The 22,389-nt window shown below is 43.1% G+C and overlaps 2 protein-coding genes across 2 annotated transcripts in view; both read left to right on the top strand.

Annotated features, from left to right (window-relative positions):
* The first annotated feature begins 426 nt into the window (after positions 1–426).
* noc4l (nucleolar complex associated 4 homolog) lies at positions 427–3,934 on the top strand. The gene is made up of 15 exons (XM_068753232.1): positions 427–582; positions 684–807; positions 896–1,002; positions 1,168–1,275; positions 1,362–1,511; positions 1,655–1,757; positions 1,860–1,894; positions 2,130–2,180; positions 2,285–2,396; positions 2,515–2,575; positions 2,686–2,796; positions 2,985–3,148; positions 3,280–3,362; positions 3,540–3,653; positions 3,791–3,934. Exons 1-15 carry the CDS (start codon positions 427–429, stop codon positions 3,908–3,910), a joined length of 1,599 nt encoding a protein of 532 aa, XP_068609333.1. The 3' UTR covers positions 3,911–3,934.
* A 1,907-nt stretch (positions 3,935–5,841) lies between these two features.
* rimbp2a (RIMS binding protein 2a) overlaps positions 5,842–22,389 on the top strand; it is a 46,787-nt gene continuing 30,239 nt past the window's right edge. The window contains exons 1-2 of the mRNA XM_068752815.1: positions 5,842–5,946; positions 10,385–10,528. Of these exons, the coding sequence (XP_068608916.1) occupies positions 5,863–5,946; positions 10,385–10,528 (228 nt within the window). The 5' untranslated portion in view covers positions 5,842–5,862. The remainder of the gene's footprint in view (positions 5,947–10,384; positions 10,529–22,389) is intronic.

The following is a 22,389-nucleotide window of genomic DNA, read 5'->3' as shown; positions in this document are numbered from 1 at the left end:
GTTTACAGAGAACAAGATTATATTAAATGCTTGTTTTTTGAAGTGCTTTTAACAGAACTAAATGTTACTTGAGTGAATTTCTGATTTCTTTTGATGATGAAAGGTCCCAACGACACCCACGCAGTCTACTCGCGAGAGGTTCACCCTCCAAGACAGTAGAGGGCGCAACAGTTCAGTGGGACAAATGTTGCATTTCTTAGTCATTTTAATTTAGAGAAAAATTGATACCCATCTCTAAAACATTAGCGTAACGTTACAAAAGCAGTGAAAGATGATGCAACAAAGCTATGCTTTAACAATCAAACATAATAATATCTAAGCAGCGTACTTGTGAAACGAAATTTGTAGGTTCGCCGCTTCCGGAAGTTATTGTTTTTCCTACTCTCCAAATGTCCGTGAACGTACCACTACCATAGTTCATTAAAGATGGCGTCGGTAACCAAAAAGCGCAACGTGAGTTCGGCGAAAACAAAACCACGGATCATCAAGAGAGCTAAAATTGACCTAAATACCAAAGTCGATTACATACTAGAGAGTAAACAACTTGCCAATGACGTGTTTGACATCCTCTTGGCTCTCGAGGTAAATATACGAACGAATCCAGTTACTAGCTAGCAACTTGTCCGCCTCTCCGAGTATCTAAAACAAAAAATGTTCTCTTGTCTGCTCCGCTCCGTGTTCAGTCAGAAGAAGAGAAGGAAGCCATCGACGCTGCCAACGCTTGCAGCCATTTGTTCTGTACCCTGTTGGAGAGGAAAGAGCTGTTTGTGGGGGAAATGCCCGGAGAGGAAGAGGAGGCGTTGAGTGGTGAGCATGGACTGATGCTTTGTCTCACTCGGTTCAATCCGTTGTCTAACCATCAATAATCCCGTTGTCTGCATTTCGTCTGACTCAGGAGAATATAGCGCTGAGGAGAAGTACCGAATATTCATGCGGCACCGTTACATCAGCTGCGTGGAGTCGCTGCTCGACCACGTCGGCCATGAACTCTACGGAGTCAGGGTGAGTTGAGCGTGAGCTTCAAAGGAAATGCTGGTTATTAGTATTGATGACGTCATACACCCATCAACATTTAGTGTTGTCTAATGGGTCATATTAACCCTGATCGTGCTGGAGGAGCTAAATCTCTGCTGTTTCTGTCCGTACGAAACGCCTGCCTGGGTACAGGAGAGCGCTCTTTGCTGCCTGATGAAGTTCGCTGCAGCAGAAGGACGACATCCCCTCGAGGATTTGGACTGGAGCGAACACTACAGCTTCCCAAGAGAACTCATTCTGGTAGAAATTTGTTCTTGGAAACAAAAAAAAATACTCGCTGTCATGATTTTTGGATTCCTTCTTAAAACCCAACCTCTTCATTTCAGGCAGTGGTTTCCAGGCTGCTCTCCCAAACTGCAGACAACTCCCTGCTGATCTCCAGATTCCAGGAGTTTCTCGAGATGGATGACGTGCGCTATTATGTCATGAGCTCCATTTGTGAAAACGTGGGCAGAGTCATGACCCAAAACAAAGGGGTAGGAGAGCTGCGTTTAGTGCCAGGTTCATCTGCAGCATCTGTTTTTAAGGAATATTTAATCGTCGCAATTTGGATGCGTTTTTTTTTTCGCTTCCTAATTGCCGCTTGCATTGCTGAATAGTACTTGCTTGTCCCATTCAGGCAGTGATGCCTGTGTATCAGGGCAACGTGTTCACATTCATGTCCAACGTCAGCGTTCCCAGCAAGGAGTCTGAGCTCACTAATTTCATGGTGAAGCAGGAAGGTGAGAACGTTTGATGGTGATGGTGACGATGTGAAGAGAAGAGCCCGTTTTCATTTTTCTTTGTATGTTGATGCCATTTCCGTTGTGTATTTACTTTCTCAGCAAAGCATGAGGACTGGAAGGCTGTTAAACTGAATGTAAGAAAAACAAAAATATTTTACAATTCTTTTTAATAATGAGATATTTTCATCTCGGCTTGCAACAAAAATTTTATCTGCTATCCTGTTTCTCAGAAAAACTATATTTTCAGAGTGCTAATTTAGCATTTAGATGTCAGTCTTTTATTAATCGGGGGGGGGGGGTATTGATCAACAATCGAGCCTAATGGGTTGTCCTTTTAAGCTAGATTTTAAATGCTCCACCTGCCTACAGGAACACAAGCGCGTCTTTGAGAGGATGTGGCTGGGCTTTCTCAAGTATAAGGTATGCTAAACCCAATGCGATTTGAAACAGTCAGAGCATACCATCCATCAGCATCTGTAACCCCCCCCCCCTGCGTGCTATTAAATGTCATCGCTTTGCTGTAGTGTCCAAACAGCATGTATAAAAAGGTCCTGGTGATCCTCCACGACTCCATTTTGCCTCACATGAGTAAACCCACGCTGATGATCGACTTCTTGACATCTGCCTATGACATCGGTCAGTTTTAAAGTCATCAATATCAGCGTTATGTCTGTCTGATCTTTGCGACGTCTGCTTTTCTGCGGTGATCCAGACGACCGTGATGTAGCATTCTGTCACGTCTTTGTTGGAACAGGTGGGGCCATCAGCTTGCTGGCCCTCAATGGCCTTTTTGTGCTCATCCATCAACACAACCTGTGAGAAATACATTTATTTGACTGGTTTAACGGCGATATGAGCAGAATCTACTGAATATGTACAATAGCAATTTTTTTACTATAGCGTACTGCATTTTCTGTGTTTACAGAGATTATCCTGATTTCTACAAGAAGTTGTACAATCTTCTCGATCCTTCCATTTTCCACGTGAAGTACAGAGCTCGCTTTTTCCACCTCGCTAACCTCTTCCTTAGCTCCAGGTGAGATCATTCGCGCTTTAAGCTTCTGTCTGTTTTGACTACCGGACAGGCACACAGTTTTAGTTTATGCTATTAGCAGCTAACTTGTACCGGTAGTTAATATAAACATTTTATTACAGCCATATTTTAGTGGGGGAAACCTATATACATATAGAATATTTTACCATGTTTTTTTTATGTCCCTCTAGCCACTTGCCAGTGTACTTAGTGGCTGCATTTGCCAAACGCCTGGCTCGTTTGGCTCTGACAGCCCCGTCTACAGCCCTCCTCATAGTACTGCCCTTCATCTACAACCTGATCCGCCGCCACCCGTCTTGCAAAGTCCTGATCCACAGGCCCAGCACAGAAGGTGGTGAGTGTCGGTCGCCCTTCTGCTACGGATCTCGCTCATCGTGGCATTTACAACAGTCGGTAGGAATGTTGTTGTGATGCACCATCTTCAAGAGCACTTTTAGATGTGTTTGTTTGTCTTTGTAATGACAGAGGCAGTGGAAGACCCGTATCTGATGACCGAAGAGGATCCAGCTCTGTGCTGTGCTTTAGAGAGCAGCTTGTGGGAGATTAAGGTGCGACCGCTTTGGATTTACAAATGAATCCTGCAACTGAGCTGTGACTAATCAGACAGAGTTTTCACTTTAATCTTCTTATTGGAGATAAAGGAGTATGTTTTGAAGTCAAAGTTGATGCGCACATACAAAGTTTTCAATTTAAGTTGACGTGTTTTCATTCCCCTTTCACCGAAGACGCTGCAGAAACATTATCATCCAGATGTGGCCAAAGCTGCTATGTTGATCAACACACCGCTGTCACAACAGGAAGACGACATCAGCGACGTACTGGAGTTAACAACATACGAGGTGACGTGTACTTTTTACTTCGTCACTTTGTTGCATGAGATGTTTCACACGTTATTGTCGGGTTGCGAGTAGAAAACGGACTTTAATCCGATGCGTTTTTAATGACGTGAATACTGAGTCCCTGTTTGTCGCCCCAGCTGATGGAGAGAGACCTGAAGCCGCCTAAGACGAAACGCATCCCACTGGAGTTTGAAAAGGCCACACAGTTGCTGAACGGAGGGAGAGATGTGTTAGGGCAGCACTTCTGTTTGAATTAAGGCAAATAAAGATGTGGAAATACATTCGCACGTGTGAAATCTTTCTTTTTAAAGGGATTTGATCTGCGTTTGTAGGTTTTCGGCATGAACGTGGATATCTTTGCTATTATAGTACTTTAGTATGAACTTTCTTGTGAGCTAGTGAAAACGTCTATATGTAATACAATTGTTAGAATCTTTTAGAACATTTATTACAATTGCGTCATTTGATTTTTGTATTTAATTTGGCAATAAAGGATTTATTTTAGTAACTTCTGAATTCTGAATGGCCAACATGGACTCCGCTTTCAAGCTCGTTTTCAACACATGGCAGTTCCGGAGTTCAATATGCTCTCACTTCTAACGCAGCCCAAGCCAGCCTCATTTTATCAAGAACTAATGCAAGCAGAATAAATATTTATCGGTTTATCAGGAGACGGGGTAAAGGTCAAGTACAGGATGAACATGTAATGTACACAATGTGAATGAGTGTTAGTGACTTAAGAGCTTTAAAGCTCAACATGAGCTGTCACCATAAGGACAGTTTCTCCTCACTTTAATATTGTGAGATGTTGGTCCTAAATGTCATTTCCTATCTCCTTATGGTTTTTCTTTTTCCAAGATGATGATGAAACAAAAGAGAAAATTCTGAATCATAACTGATTACTGTATGAGAGGAGAATCTGTTTTATAAATGCACCACGAGCTGTACATTTGTTTCGCTACATTTTGCCATGCATGACCCGTACTGTGTCCCTTACTAAATGTCAGTGATTATCTTAAGCAAAAGGTGAGCAACAAGTTTGTCGGGCGACACAAATAGAGTACCGCAAGTGATCAGAATGCCCCTCTGTCGGCATCGATTATAGCAGTAATCCTGCTCTTCATGGACTGACACAACCGTCACCCTTCTGGATCAGAGGGCAACAAGGGGAAAGGGAGCTCTATTGTCTCAAAGAAAAACTATGAAAGCAATTAAACAGTTCATTCATTTCATTCCTTAAACTTTAATGTGATTTTTTTTCCACTCAGCTGTGAGCTGAGTGTGTTTGATGCTGTGGCAGTATCAGATAAGTCAAATCTCCTGAGGCACAAACAGCATTAACCTTCCTAACCCTCCACGTGCGAGTGCAGAGTGCTGGGAACGATACAACCAGGCCACTGCAGTCGAGGATGGGATTGAGCACCGGCTGATAATAATGGATGCTCTTACGTCGCTCCCTCCTGCCATTGCGCCGCAGCGATACAGTAATCCTCTCTTACGTAACTCAGTCGAGCATCTCTCCCTTTCGGGAGTCGGCATCTACAAATCCATGCAGTAGGACTGATGCAGGGGGCAGCAGTGCCAAACAGCGTCAGGGATCGATGCTTTGCTTTCTAAAGTGAGAGGAAAGTTCTGTGATTTTTGTGAATGAAAGATGAAGGAATCCTCCAGTAAGTACCAAAAATGTCTTGACTAGATTCTGTATGTCTCATTCAATGTACTGGACGCTGATGCTAATAAAAATACACTCATTTCACTGAAACATTTCATTTTGCAGTAACTTTCAAACACATTATTTTCTGTTTGAAGTGATGACAAGGCTGAAAATTACATCTTCACTGTTGGATTTCCGTTGCATTTGAGTGCCAGCCTACCAAAATAAGAGCGCACAAGATGTTCGAGAAAGGAAAATGTAATACTGCATTGGCTGTCAATGTAACATCAAAAATATTTAAATGGGACTCACGTAAACACAAACAGTACTCAACACAAATAGTTAAAATCTGTTTAGATTTTATTTTCCCTTACTATACAAAATTGCTGGATCTTTTTTCTTCTTCTCTTGTACACGTGTAAAACAAAGCACATGGAGCTGTGTAAAGCGTGCGAGGCTTGCAGCATGTGTAATCTGGCCGTGTGGGTTTTGCAGGAGATGATGCCAGATCACAAGTTCAGGATTCATGTCGAGGAGCTACTGAGGCAGTCTCAGATGGAGTTGCAGTGGATCCAGAGACAGCTCGCCATGATTGATGCCAGAAACATGCACCATCACCAGCAGCACTCTAGGAGCAAGGTACCGCTGTACCACAGAGCTCCGGCCTGTTACTGCTGCTCCTTCATCCTGGCAGCCGGGATAAAACGATCCCATGGCTACCCTAAAGCAGACCTCCTCTTTTATCGGTCCGTAAGGGATGCTGAAATCTGCGGTGCACAAAATTTTTTGGATCAGCATACCATACTTCTAAAAACTAACTTCTGTTAAAAATGTGGAAGGAATCCGGCACACGTGACTTAATTAAACAACATTTGAGAGATTTTGTGTGTGATGGTGAATGTCTAGAAATGACGACAACACCTACATTCCCTACTTCACTGCGTCGACAACGCACGTCTATTTGTATTATTTTGAATGAGACATTGATGACACACCTGAAAACCAGTTCACAACGAAAGGGACGCGTCTGGTCCGGATGGAAACAGTGAGCAAGTGTTGCTAGGCAACAGTGTGGCACAGCGATAACGTCCTGCTTCCGCTCTGCGCCCCTGTCCCAGTGTAAAACAGAGAAGGGCTTTCAATAGAGCTGCTGCTGATGTAGCCTCAGTGGAAACCACCTCAGGGATTTCATTTGTGTTCTCTGATCAGATGTAGAAGAGATGGAGAGAGAGAGAGAGAGAGAGAGAGAGAGAGAGCGCACAGCAGTGGTCGTATCTGAGTTTGGCCAGGATCGTGACAGCTCTGATTTTATTTGATGCATGTAGCGAGTTGTTGGATGGAGGTTTGTGCAAATCATGTCAGAAATGTCGTCACTCTCTTCTGTGCGATTGAAGAGTAAGACGAGATACGATAGAGGCGACAGGGATGCTGTGAGCATCTGGTGATTTATTGCTGGTGATTTACAGATGATGATTTACAGCTGATGATTTCATGCAATCAGTGCTCAAACGATTTATTTAGACGAAGACCGTTTATTTATGTAATTTTGTTTAGAGGGTTCTGTTGCATCTTGTTCTCTGTGGTTAGTCGAACAGGAAATCCACATCCAGCAGCAAGCAGGAGAAGGATGTGTGTGTGTGCGTGTGTGTGTGAGATGAGAGAGAGAGAGAGAGAGAGAGACCGACCAGTGTGGAAGCTCCCCTTCACTCCTGGGGCGGGACGTCCATCCTGTTGCAGTGATGGACAGACACGGTGCGCTATTAAAGCCGCAGCTTTGGAAACGCTGCTTGCAGCTGCACGCAGCGGCGCGCATCCACGTGCGAAAACACTGACGTGGATCCGACGCCCGCACCGCCGGCGTGCGACGCGACGGGAACGGAAGACAGTCATTTTGGGACAATGGGGGTGTTGCCTATAAGGTAGGACGCTGTCATTTTCTCTATCAGCAAACACGCATGGCGATAAACCCGCAGTGACTTTTTTTTTTTTTTTTTTTTACTGGATCGTTGGATCCTGTTGATTTGATTCTCTTCCAAATTGATGACTCTGGGTATTGAATTCATTCTAGGACAGCTCAGACGGCGCGTATTCCCTTTATGAGGGTTATTGAATTACCTGAGTCGCTGATTTAAGAGTTTACGTCATCCACAGTCCAAGTGAAACGCGTCCAAAGCAACACTAACGCAGGTAAAAAAAATAAGGGAGGATTTTATTCCCATTATTATTATTATTATTATTATTATTACGGCAGATCGGTGGGTGTGTGTTTGCCTACTGATGCAAGCATTTCACTTAAACACCAGATGGCGATGAGACAGTCTATTTAAATCACCTCGGTAGTATCAATAAGATTACCTGGGGGGGCATCCTGGGGCTCCTGTTGTGAGTCAAGCTGGAGGTTTCGTCCATTCTCCTCTGTGCTTCCGCCGAAAGACGCACATAAACCACTGAATGAATGCAAACACATTTACATGCGTGATAATGAGTTGCAATGTTTAGACTGTGTAACTATTAATTATGACCAAAGTACAGGGAGGCCTAACTGTGTCCATAAAGCAGCAGAAAGCCCCCATTAGACAATTACATGTTGGAACATTTTAATAGCTACCCACGTTATCTGCTTTGCTTGATAAACACTCACCCCGGCTTCCATTCAGATCACTGGGGTGCTGCATTTCAGACAATTTGGTAAACATCCAAACCATTTTTTCCACATTTTCCTGGAATGCATAATCTGTGTGTGTACCTTAATTGTATTTGTTCACAAGTCTTCTTCCTGCATTGATCACTTACAGCAAGCTGGGATAGGCTCCAGCAACCTACAAGAAAAAGGACGGATGGACTGATGGATGGATGGATGGATGGACAGATCATTACGCCGAGAGTTTTTGGTTGTGAAGCATCGTTTTCATATGGATATCTCAATCTAAATAAATAAACGTGCATAAATGTGTGAGGCTTTTTGAAAAGCCCAGAGTCCATGGTTGGCGTGTCTATCTATATCTGTGTTCCTGGGAAATCCACCGTATTACCCTGGTGGGTCTGTCTGCTTGGCAGGTGGATCTGGCCGTCTCTCCATCTGCTCGGCAGGGCCATCTTTAGCAGCTCTGGCTGTCTGTGGAAACGTTGTTTTTAGAATTTGATTTGTGGACAATGATAGTCTGGCGTTCTCTCAGGGGATCTGGTTGTTGTCTCGCTGGGTGTGTGAGTGTTTTTTTTTTTTGTGAGACTGATAAGAAACCAAACGCTGCGCTAATTGATATACAGTACTCAAATAATATCAAGTTACTTCCTGTTTAGTCTGGAGTGCCGAATGTGCACAATGAGTTATTTTCACCTCATAAAGGTTGTGCAATTCAAATGTAGAGAAAATGTAGATAAGAGAAAGCAAAAATAAGGCTTCTTTTAATTCTGTGATTATGTTAATGTTTTTGAAATATGGCAGCATCTCTTTTTCAGGAGGCAAATGTAAGACTCCACCCCTTTGAGGAGTTTTGCTTTGGAGCTCTCTGAAATATTTCTATTTCACAGATTTTTATCAGTCATAGTAGTTTAGATGAACATCCAGGGAGGAGATATTTTTCCTGATGATGTAGAGCGCAGCATGCTTCCATCAATGAAGGATGTTTAACTTCAGGCAAAGACAGCTTTTCCAGCCTCCCTCAGCTTTAACTCATCCAAACAGCTGCTCTGTTCTGTTATCTCCAAGCGCTCTGCCAAGATTGACAGCACAGAAGTTCTATTCTTAAACAAGACAGGTGTGATTAAAAAAAAAAAGTGCCATCAAGTTGTACAAATTGATGTCTGGCATGAAGGAAAACTAACAGAGAGTTGCAGGAAACTAGTTGCAGACGTCAAGAAAAGCTCCCAGCCTGCCCATTACAGATATGCAGCGTGTTTCTAAGGGGGAGGGGGGGGGGGGGGGGGGTAATCCCATCAAGAACATTTTTAAGGAGAAAACTGACTGGCAAATCCTGCTGAGGCTAAAAACCTGTTGCAGCAGCAGCTTCATTTTCAGCTCTGGTAATCCTGTTCCTGTAACTGACTCTACAGGATGGAACTAAAACCCCAGTCGAGTGACAGCAGCCCAATACCCAATCAGAACTCAAATGAGGTGCTTGTTTCTTCCACCTAATCTTTGTACTGGCTTGTTGGTTCATAGCCCCCTTTATTCACCCACACTACATCTTAACTCCTGGATAGATGCTGTCTATTTGATCACTGACATCCATCAGATGACGAATCAAGCAGGTCAACGTTTGGATTTATCCAATGGGAAAAATATATTATTGCTTCCCAGATTATGTGAAACTGATTCCTATAAAATTGCAATTATTCGTGCAGTCCATCATGATTAATTGGAGTAATTTTAGGCACCAATCATTTCTTTGTCTTGTGTCAAGTTCACAATTTGATTGACCGTGTTTTTACAGAAATGTCTACTAAATTAAAGAGTATGCACTTTGATTTAAATGCTAATTAGCAAATGTTAGTATGGAAACATGCTAAACTATGACTGTAAAGCCGTAAACAGATTAACGTCAGCTTGTTAACATTATCATTAATAGAAAAGCACTCAGAGAGCGCAGACCTCCACCAAGCAGCTCATTCCCCTCGTAGTTGGATTTACACAGTCCACATGGTGATCTGGATCATCATCAAAAGGTTCTAAATTGTTATTGGTATATTTATAGACCAACCATATAAAGTAAAAATTAATCGGAGTTGATACCCCCATAAATGGGGGTTTCAATGTAAAAAAGAAATCTGACCTCATTCTGGATCAAATCCAGCAGACATTTTTCATGATAAATTCCATAAACTTCAATCAATTTTCAACTGATATTGAGGAACAAACGGACAGACAAACAGCGGCACAGGCATAACCTCCTTGGCGGCGGTAATGAGCACATTGGTGGTCGGACAGCCTCAGAGAGCCGCTAGCACATTGGTGTTGCTACACTATATATAGCATGACACCTACCTAATGATGTTATTGTCTGAAACATCAAATACTGGCCACTTTTCCTCACATGAGTTTTTTCTTGATATTTTTGTGTGTGCGATTTTTTTGCAGTCAAGACGTGAAGTTTCAGCCCGGCCAACCGCAGGACTCTCGGTCTACAATGCGAACAGCTTTCTGTTGCTGGAGGAGAGGAACCGAGCTCTGAAGCAAGAGGTCGCCACACTTCGTCAGGAAAAACAGCAACACAGGAAACTAGTAAAGTTCCCACATTCACCGCCCAAACGTGCTTTTTTTTTTTTTTCCCTGACACACACACACAACGAGCACGATTTGTCCATCCACGCTCCAGTTATTGTGACGCTGTGTGTTTGCAGAGAGCGTGCATACAGCGTACTTTTATTATAGCCATCTGCAGCTTTTATTCTTCAAGGACGCAGCTGTGTATAATGAAGTGACTCACATGGCCCTGTGCACACATACCCCCCCCCCCCCCCCCCTGTTTGGTCTTGCTCATTCAGACATGCGGGCATGTGCAACGCGGTGTACAATGGATTAGGAGGGGGGTGTGGCTCAGTGTGCTGTATGTTCATGCATGCATTTGTGTATTTAGTGAATTTGTCTTTTGAAGGCCTCCCCAGGTGGTCTCAGATGACAAGGTGTGTGAGCCGTTGTCTTGGCAACATGCAGGCTGTCATAAGGGAAATGACGGCGGTAACAGAGGCTGCTTCTGTTGCAGTAAAATAGACTAAAACCTTTTTGTTGCATCTCGAAACACTTTACGCTTCACTTCAGGCTAAATTAGTTCGTCACCACTCAGTCCTCTCCTCATCAACATGCTGCAGGAGCACTTGTGAGTTCACATTGGAAAAGCTAGTGCAGACTCACTTCCATTTCTTTGTTTATGGGACAAAGTGCAGTTCACTTCCTCACCATCATGTCGTGAACACAGAAAGATTCTAAGAAAATGCAGGCAGGCATGAATAAAACAAACTGTTTCTGTAAGTAACATTTCAGCACGCACCTGCACAAACTCTGCATGCAGCAGACAGCGTGTTGATTTCAACCCTGGAATTACCTCCAACAAGGCGGAGCTTATGTAATCGCCAGCATTTGTTTGTCTGTTAGCAAGATAACTCAAAACGTTCTGGACGGATCTTGATCAAATTCGCAGGTAATGTTTGGAACAGATGGATAAATTCTGGTGATGATCCAGAAGAGATCCTGGATTATCAATCAGTTTGATATTTTCATTAACATTGCAGTCAATGGAGCTTCAAAATGTGTTCCTCAATATCTCATCTGATTTCATCTGTATCTGATCCAGAATGGAGCCAGGAAAAAATGTTACATTTTAACATTGAAAACTCCATTTACGGATTCAAAAATCTGTTAAAAATACACACCCCCTCGATTCACTTTTACTCTTCATGGTTGATGTATAAAGGATACCAAGAACAATTTAGAACCTTTTGAGATGATCCAGATCACCATGTGGACTGTGTAATTATGAGGGGAACGAGCTCCTCGGCGGAGGTCTGCTTTTCTAGTTTTATATAATCAATCATACATGTATATTTTTGCAAATATTATTTTTTATATATATACAGTATATACGATAGATGCTATTGAAGATAGTCCAGCTGAGTGCCCTGCAGTCTTCTCTCTGTCACTGCTGACAGCTGCAACAACACAGAGTGCATCATGCTCATCCATGCAGAGAAGGACTCGGCTGTGGATCAGTCAGAATAAGAGAAGCTCAGCCACGAGAGCAGCTTCATTCTTTCATGTTTGCACATCCAGATATACTGTGGGCTTTCTCATAGAACTGAAAAAAACCCCTTAATAGATTGGAGTTCAGCCTGTAAGCGCAAAAACACACATTGTGGCCTTCATAATATATTATTGCATCATTTACTGGTTAAATTAGAAGCTTGTAGATATTTATTGAAGTATATAAATCTCTAAACTGTAACAGATATGCCAAAAGTCACTAAAATAATGTGCTAGTGTTGTTTTTGTAGCACCCGTGCGAGCGGTCAGTTGTGCTACTAGTAACCTCAGGTTTTCATCGCTGGTTAAGTGAAGTTTAGTTAAACATTTTGTCACAGCACAGCAGTGTTGAGTTGAGGGGCAGGTCGAGGAGCGAGACGTTAAGCTATGCTCGACTCTATTGAGCCACTCTACCTAATCTAAAGGCGCCCAGCTCGATGCTCATGTCTCTTTTTGCTCTTTCAATGCCCTCTTTATTTTGCCACCGAACTGGAGGAGAATGGAAGATGAAAAAGTATTGAGAGGATAGACTGCTTCTAAATACTCAGCAAAGAACCTTCAGACCGGTTGCCTGCAAACAATCTGTGATCGACAGTCAGAGAAAGGTACCTTTGGTGAGGAATGACCTTCTGTATGCTGCATGTTTGCCTCTGAAAGGCCACAGCTGTCTCCCTGCTGAACACCATCTCCATGGCGACGATTGTGTACTGATAGTGGGTGGCCCACTCAGACTAGAGTCCTCGTGATGATATGGGCCATCCCAGTGCAAAGGGGATAATGTCGAAATCAATAATCCACAACCATCATGTTACATCAGCTCACCCCAGTAATCTCCACTTCATCTTCCTCTGATCAAAGACGCAGAGACAAACTGTTGGACGTAATAGTTGTCCATCATGAAGCAACTGGCCTACCTCCCACAGGATAATCTGAAAATTCATATTGTTTTGACCCACGTGACTGATTTAATAATGGCTATTAGGCAGGGTGAGTTTTAGGCAGAAGGTTTTATTCCTTTCTTAATTGAGTTTATCTCCGACTCTGTGCTTTCAGATGGTGGAATTAGTCTCTGTATAACTACATTATCCTCTTTTTACCAGTCCATTTCTCTTTCTCCTCTTTGTTCTGTTACTTAAGTAAAACTGTTGAGAGCTAAACAGAACAAACTTTGAAAGGAAATTGTCGGAGAAGAGGAAATGATATGCATATTTCTTTTCTGCTGTACATCCATCTACTTAACCCTATAATGCACAGAGGTTGCTACGGTGTACGGCTTCTGAATAGCTGTTTTCTTATAACTGCATTCGTTTTGATGGCATAGTTGCATACAGAGTGGGTACTATTGCGTCATCTCATACACTAAAACCCAATTGCAAGCCAGTGAAATGCAGACAGCTGCAATCACTAATTTTCTGATGCAATTGCTACATTTTATATTGGGAGACATTTATGATAAATTACGCCTGCTGGAATGTACATCATGCATCACTGGCTATATTTCATCTACAATTTACAGGTTGTAATTAATACAAAAAATCTATAAAATATGGGTTGACTTTTTTCAAAACTCAGTTTTTATGTCTAAAGATGCACAAACACAAACACACAAACACACACACAGACACACACACACACACACACACACACACACACACAAAGCACGCCTGAGGGTATCATAATTTGTGTATAAAAGGTTGAATTTAGATCCATTAATAACTTGTGCAATAGGTGCCCCCTATAAACATTTTTTCCCGGCTGTCTGTGTTATCTGAATCTGAATTGAAATGTGCTCATTGCACTTTTTTCCAAATCACAATTGTCATGCATTCCACTGTTTTTCTCGACGAGAGCCATCCCAGTCTGTCTCCGATGGCTAGTCTTTGATGGTTAGGTTTGGTTAGGTTCAGGTAAAATGAGTGAGACTGGCTGAGGTTAGGATTAAAAGATCAGGACAACCAATCAGAGAAAACGCGAGTTGAATTTTGCCCCGAAAAAAAAAATAAAGCTGGAGGACTGCCACGATAATTGTGCAGAGGAAAGCCGTTCTGCAAATTAGCGTGCTGAGTAGTTGGCTACCCTTGTTGTTATCGTGATTTTCACTACGTATACAAGCCAACCCCCCCCCCCCCCCCCGCATTCTTCTCTCATCTCTTTGTCTTCCCTGTCTTCCCTTGTGTGTCCTCTGTTCTCTCTGCTTCAACACTCCCATAAATCCCATGTCTTTTCCCTTTGCCCACGGTCCTTATATAATGTTCCTCTCCTCTGTCTCCATTCATCTTCCCTTCCACTCCGTCTTCCTGTCCTAACCTCCTTAGCGCCTACAGCCAAGCAGTATGGTTTGACCGAGGACACTGCTGGCCTGGCCTGCGCAGCTTCATGCCTCCAGTAATTTAAGAAGATTCAATGTATATCAGGGAACGCCAGGCCAACCCATAATCATATTTCAAATATTTTCTGAGAGTCAACTCCCGAATTTTGAAAAATGAGTCTTATGTTCCTCCTGGTGGATCACAGGTTGATGTCACTGAAAAATTATGAATTTTAGTAATTGTTAATGACCTGCCAGTTAGTTAGTATAAAGCCGGGTGCCTCATTTACAAAAATGTCCTTAGATGTAACTTAAAGGAGACATGTTTTGTAAAACTCACTTTTCCCATGTTTCTACACAACTATTTTGGTGGTTTTGGGGTCACCCAACCCAAAAACAGCAAAATAAACCCTCCAGTCGATCCTGCATAGTTTGCAGCTAACAAAACGAGTCTGGCAGAAAGCTCCTCCTCTGTGATGTCACAGAGGGCGAACGTGCACAAGATGTGTGTGCACATGCATGCACATTCATTGCTTGCACGCAGCAGTGTCACAGCACAATCTTGCCCTTTAATAACTTATTTTTGCTGTGGAGTGCTTGATGTGCCATCATTCTACAATTTTGTAGAGTCTACAGGTTCAAGAGTAGATAGAAATAACTTTTTTCTCGCAACCCAAAATTAAAATAGCATAGGATCTCATAATTCCTGCTGTCAGATGAGTCGGTTGTGAATCTTAAAGTCGCTTCTAAAATATGTGTAAAGAAAAACTTGCTGAAGCAGGTCAAGAACATCTCTATAATCTATAAAATTTGAACTAAGAATGGGACAAAAGGTGACTAATCATGAAGGAGACAGAAGCCTGGCGACGTGTTGCACATCCAGCTGGAAATGATTGGGATTTGACAGATGAAGACAGTCAGTTTGGGAGTGTGTTGCCACTCTAGTGAACGGCCCAGTGCGGGAAAACGGCTTGAGTTTTGGAAGTGTCAGTTATAGAGATGTCTGTCTTCTCTTGAATATAATAGAAATAGCTAAGTCTCAGTCAAACCTACAAAAGAATTAAATACAATTCAGTAGTTTGAATGTCTTTACCTGGTTACATCTTCTATCTTCAGCAGATTGAAGACAAATGGTTGTGAGGGAGGATTTCTCCCCTTCTTTAACTATTCTGAATGTTTAATACCGTTCAAAGGGATCTGTGGTACTAATTATAATCTTATTAAATCCATAATCAACCCAACCACAATTAATAATGCACCTCATAGAGCTGTTTCCTGGGCAACTACATCTTTAAATCCTCCTTTGTTGGTGCTGGATATAGAAACAGCAGCAAAAAATAAATAAATCTGAACGACACGGGCTGAATTTCAGAACATGTTTCTGGAGATCTTTTTGGGCCGCTTATTAGCCTCACGAATAAAGGCATAAACAAAATATGACACTGCCAATATGTAGGGCCTCTCGGATTATTGAAAATCCTTTTAAATGGATTACATCATGTCAGGGTCTAACTGGGATACACACATACCCATGCATGGACTTACATGAGCTCCCCCCCCCCCCCCACACACACATAAGCTGATGTCAATTACTCACTGTGACAACGCAGTGTAGGCAGTGTGATAGCAAATGTGCTCTGTGTTGTAGTTACAGGCTAAAAAGCTGTGAAACCGCGAGGATTAGAAACCGGAACAGATGGAACTGAGCTAATTGGTTGGATGCGGAGGAAATTTAGCCACACATCTAAAATATGCAGAATGCGACATTCACTTCAACAGGAATGGAATAAATCAACAGGGATTTTAGAAATCTACAAACACGGAGTGAAATGGTGCAGCATGATAAACCCGCTGTAGCCTGCATGCAAAGGTGGATGTAATGTGTTGGTTTTGCACTCCGAAATGAAATAGACATGAAAGAAAGCTGCGAGCACATGTCTGTCAGATGCATAAAAGACGTTAAAGCATCAAAACAACCTTTCAAAATGGCATTATACCTAATTTCTTTCTGTTCATGTGTAAATGTTTTATGTTCCAGACAAAACATATCTTTATATCCAAGCGCAGGTAAACTGCTGCTGCTTTATCCTTTACTCTACTTTAAATATTTAGCCATAATATGACAGTACTTTAATTTGATTGACTTTCTTATTGGGGGCGGCATGGTGGCGTAGTGGTTAGCGCTGTTGCCTCCCAGCAAGAAGGTAACGGGTTTGACTCCTGTCTGTGCAGAGTTTGCATGTTCTTGTCCGCCTGGGTCTTCTCCGGATTCCTCCCGCCTCCAAAAACATGCAATTTAGGTGAATTAATTACTGCAAATTGTCCTTAGTGTATGAGTGTGTGCGTGAATGGTCGTCTGTCGCCGTGTGGCGCTGCTGGCGACGCGTCCGAGGTGTACCCCGCCTCTTGCCCAAAGGCGAGATAAGCTCCAGCAACTCCCGTGAAAAGCGACGGGCGACGGTGGCGCAGGTGGTTGAGAGGGTCGTCCGATGATCGAGAGGTTGGTGGTTCGGGCACATGTGTACGTTGTCGTTGTGTCCTTAGGCAAAATCAATGCATCATCAATGCATCATCATAAGCCCGACATCTCATCTACAAGAAAATGGATGAATGGTTATTTTTGTAGAATTTTCACTGGGAAAATATAATAATGATGGTGATGATGATGATTCTGTGTGCTTCATGGAAATCATACATGTTCCCTTACACATAGCCAACAATATGCCACAGTTCTTTGACACATTTAACACATAGAGTACAGGAAAAACAGACAATCGTCTCTTCTACAAGAAAATGGATGGACTTTTCTTTATGAACTGCAGCCTAGCTTCCAACATCCATTTCTATTGCAGGGCCTGAATTATTATGTTGGAGACAAAATTATTATGCCCCCATTGTTTGAGGCAATGTTTATGCAGAAAAATGAACTATTTGGTGTATATTAACATATGCAGCAGTTTACAACTCCCTCATCTATGCATCCATCATTGGCATCAAGTCACGCCTCCTTCAGCTAGTGTCAGGGCTTACAACGTGAATTGAGGGAGCAGAGGAGAGGAGGAGGTCCAGCGTTCCGGAGCTGCATCCTACACTGCAACATGTCTGCTTCCTGTAGCCAATCATGCCTCCGCTCCAAACAGCAGCCTCTGATGCAGCTGATGGTTGTAGCAGTGGCGCCGGTTGATTAATTCAATATAGTGGATTTCTGCAGCTTACTGCGCACACGCACGGGAGGGGGGGGGAGATAATGGAGGAGGGTTTTTCAGGGTGGGGAGAGAGTGAAAGGAAAGACAGAGTGTGTGGAGAGGGAGTGGAGGAAAGACGGGAGGAGAGAGAGACACACGCTGGTCCCAGAGCTGATGCTGATGCTGCTGCTGCTGCAGCCGCTTGCCAATTCCCCACCCAGAGAGAGCAGGGAAGAAGGGAGGAGATCACGGCAAGGAAAGAAGGAGTAAGTGATACCTCTGTAAAGACGCTCCCGTTCTAGCCAACACACACGGTAAATGCCAATCCTTTATCACCGCTCTGCTTCCTCTCTGCAGCCGACGTGCATCTGTGTGTCCGCTTCACTGGCACAAGTGTGTTTGCGTCTGATCTAGCCGTAGTATGTATCCTGCTCAGGGTTAGCATTAGCCAACAGCTGGGAAGGACCTGCTTCTGCGGCATGAGGAAACGGGCATCCGCAGGGAGGTGAGGAAGGAGAGAGGGATTTGTGCATTTTCCCCCCACTTCTTGGATTAAATGAGGAAAAAGCAACATCCGGCTCCTCCGTGTCTTGACCGTAGCAGACCACCTGTTCGGAGACGTGTACAGTCAGTGTGTGTTGGGGTGGGGTTATGGTGTATGCATGAGTCTAATGGTGCATTTACGTCTTGGAAATCTTACACAGGCGCGTGCGTGTGTGTGTTTGTGTTTTTAAAATCAGGAACATACTCTTTCCGTAGTCCATGATCATTATTTGTAAAACGGGATGCACTGTACTGATTGTGTGTGTGTGTGTGTGTGTGTGCTTTGATGTAATCAGCTGTGTAACCTGAGCTTTTCCTGGTTCCTGCCTGCTGATGAATAGTAACCTATTTGTGGCTGATTGGCAGCTGCTCTTAGTCGTTAAATGAAGGCTCATAAGGCAAAAGCAAAGTCTCTTGGTCATTTTGATTGTATGAGAATGGGATGATTACGTTTTCTGCACACCCCTGCAGCAGCACAAAAGTAATGCAGTCCCTTAAGTTCCTTTTGTTTTGCGAATATGCGCTGAAACTATTTATGTAACTTCCCAGTGCATTCTGGAGGCTGTCGTGTCTGCCGCTGACTTGTTCTGTTATTTTGCCAACAGAATCTGTGTCCATAAAGGTAGAAAAGAAATAAATGTAGTAAAATATTTCACCCCAATGCAATGAGCTGGTGACTTGTCCAGAGTGTACCCTACCTCTTGCCCGTAGAATGCAGAGACACGTTCCAGCGCTACCCGCGGTTGGGAAAATGAATGAATGAATGAATATTTCACATAAAATGGAAACACGTGAGAAACACGCAGCCGATAGTCGATAAAACAGGCTGAAGGATCGATGCGCAGATGTGTGAAAATTTCAAAACGTATAACCTAAATTAATGGCAAGCGGTGAAATCCAAAGACGATCAGCGTAACAGAAACAAATGAAACTCAGTGAATTTCACGAGGAAACAGGAATAAACGGTGGGAAAACCAGAAACAGCCTGCAACATGTCTAACATAAACAGAGAAAGCAAGGAACACAGACTACATCCACAGGGAGGAAAAGGTAACACACACACACACACACACACACACACAGATAATTATATTCAGCAACAATCACACTGCAGGGATAAAGCATTGATGTCTAAAGGGAATGGTTGGTGAAAGATGCAACAAATTAGAGACATGAAACATGGAATGCATCGACGCAGAAGAGTAAAACATGGACAGGAGAAATAAGAGAACGGATCAGGAGGAAAACAAAAACAGGAATGATAAGGAATGGAGAAATACACATCCAGAATAAAGATCTAAGACAATAAACTCAACCCAAAACCATAACAGATGAGAAATTAACTTTTAAACTAAAACAGGAAGCTCAAACCCCACCCACCCATCCATCCATCCATCCATCCATCCCCATCCACCCACCCACCCATCCATCCATCACTCCATCCATCCATCCATCCATCCACCCATCCACCCACCCATCTTCTTGTAGTAGAAATGACCTCTTTATCTGCCTTGCAGGCCTTGGGTGTTGCTGGAGCCTAAAACCACGTCAGATTTTCGGGTCCTATCTCTTGTTACCGTATGTTCTAGCTTTAAATAGCTTTACCAAACATATTGTAGCTTCTTTTCACTGTGACTCTTTAATAAACTTTGCTCTGGGACAGATTGTGATGTCTTCTTGAGTAGCATTGTTGATGAGGAGAATGGAGGCCACTTTAAACAGGTCAAGACAAATCAAAGCCAACCCCACAGTTCCAGCCACTCAGTAACTGCTTTACTTCCAGCGCTGGATGTGGTTGTAGGACTATAATTCTCAATGGGTTAGAATGTATGTGGGTCATATATATGTCTATTCCATGCATATGTATGTGGGGGTAGGTGACAGAGTGAGGGAGGAAAATGGAAGATGAGGGAGGGGGGAAAATGCCACTTGCTCTGGTCTGTTTTTGCAGCATATTGCTCTGTATGAGAGACGCATTCCTCTCTGTCTCGGCTCTCCCATGTTCCCTCCCCATAGGTCTAAAACGCGAAGGTAGTAAAACCAAGTAGTGGTTTTGATAGTGAAAAATGTTGTCTCTCCCACCCACCCCCCCACCCCCCACACACACACACGTCTTCATCTCCAGAATGGCTGTTTGTCACCTGATATTCAGTTGGATGCCGGAGGGTGAGAGAGAGAGAGCGACAGAAACAGAGAGATAGAGAGAGAGAGCGACAGAGAGAGGGGAAATAAAACTTGTGTTTTCAGTCTGATGGTTGATTTGCTTGCTCCTCTCCAGAGAACACCGGCGAGTCTGGCAGCTCGAAGTCAGCCTTCTTGACTAATCCAAATGTTCCTCAGGACATACAGACAGTGTGATAATCCCTGAACAGCAGCAGCCTCATCGGGGTGTGGCAGTACAATCTGATAGACACGCACGTGCGCTTCAATCCCTCTGTATTACACACTAAACGTGCTGAAATGGCAAATACATGAGACAGTTTTATTTGCATACTTGGATAAATCAAGACATGATACTTACTACCTGCTACTTTATTTTATCATCCTGACACTCCATACCTGAAAGGGAACAGTTTCTATAGCAACCACATCATTCCTTCTGCACCCCCCCCCCCCCCGTGTCGTGTGTGCACCTATGTAACTCAGAATGCGAAGACATGCCCGAGCGTGAGTGAGCGCTGTATTGATTACTAGCATAAGCCATAAGTGTTGATGTCATTTCGCCAGTGGGGGAAGCAGAGAGGGACACAATGAAGGAAAATGTCTCCTGCATATTTCCTGGCAGCTTCTCAAGACGCTAAAAGAAACATGGAGTGCTGCAGAGAGAGGGGGGGGGGGAAAGCAATTACAAACACCTTTTAATAGGAAAAATAATGAGCTGTTCTTAATTTATCTCGTCATGTAGATAATGTTTGTGCTCATTTCCGAGCGATGAGTGGGATGCGTGCGGCTGTACATTCTTACATTTTCATTCCATGCTGGCAGTCTTCATCCCATGCATTTCTTTATCATTGACACCACTTTGCTGGATATTAATTACACACACGTGCACAGAGTCCCCCTCCCCCCCCTGCGGCCACACCTTTCTGCATTCCTCAAAATAATTTCTCAATAACATTTCCTCACGTGAACGGTGCATGTCCAGTGAGTACCTTTGTCTTCCTCCTCCGTGCATTTTACATCCTGAAGGGCTTGAACGATGAATCAGGGGACAGAAGCATTTGGGCCGATCGAAAGAGGAAGGGCTACTAGATGGAGTGCAGGAGGAAGAAAGGAGGAGCACAATGTCAACTGGACCAGTCTGTGCAGGTACAGATGACATGACGGGACGCTGCTGTGACCACCTCCCACTGGCTCCGACCCACTTGAGACCTTAAACCCGGTCACCTGCAGCTGCCGTGCCGTGTTACAGGAGCCACTACACAATCCTTCATCCCTGCGTCACTGAATGCCAAACAGAAATTCAAGCACAAACACAGTTTAGCTAACAATATATACAGATCGATCTGTTTTTGAACGTTAAAATGACCTCTTGATAGCCAGATACTGTGAATCAGATGCTTCTCTTTTGTAAAGGGAATGTTTTTAGATTCCGCTCTCACATTCTTCATTTTTTATGACACACATTCGAGCGCTTTAAGACACTAAAAGTAAACTACCTCTTTGCACGTATTTGTCAAAGGCTACCAAGTCTTTTTTTCCCCCAAGTTGCAGCTGCATTGAAGCTTTGCTTCCGAAGGGGAACCGATTGATAGAAGATTTGCTAACTTCAAATAAAAATGAAGTAAGCAATAATTTATTTATACGCCACAGGAGTAACAGAGAGCTTCATAATAATAGAATTTAACGCAAAATGTCAAATAGGCAAGATAGTAAAATTTAACAAAAGCAAAGAGGAGTATGTTTGTAAAGAAAAGCAAGGGAATATAAATGAGTTCATGATCTACTGTAAAACTATTGCAGTGTTAAGCGATTTTTTGTAGTCTTGATTTTCTGCAGATCTCTGGCATCATTCGGCAGACAGTTATTAGCAGACCTGAGAGAACTAAAGCCGATTAAGGAACATACTCAGGGACTTCATCGTCTGATGGATAAAACAAATGCTATAATGAATTTGAAACTCTGTTGGCAGCCAAGTGAAAATTGCCAACACTGACATTATGTTTTCCCATTCCACTGACGTTTTAAGAAAATGGTCTTTTTGAGACACCTGCTGATGAGTGCACCATTTTTTTTGGTACAGTTTACTGCAGCACACGTCCATCTGTCCTTACATACCCTTTTCTGTAAAGAGACATCAGATCGATTAA

This window comes from Brachionichthys hirsutus, chromosome 19 (assembly GCF_040956055.1).
Source record: "Brachionichthys hirsutus isolate HB-005 chromosome 19, CSIRO-AGI_Bhir_v1, whole genome shotgun sequence".
NCBI lineage: Eukaryota > Metazoa > Chordata > Actinopteri > Lophiiformes > Brachionichthyidae > Brachionichthys > Brachionichthys hirsutus.
Note: the sequence above shows the minus strand (reverse complement) of the source record. Positions and strands in the feature narration are given on the sequence as shown.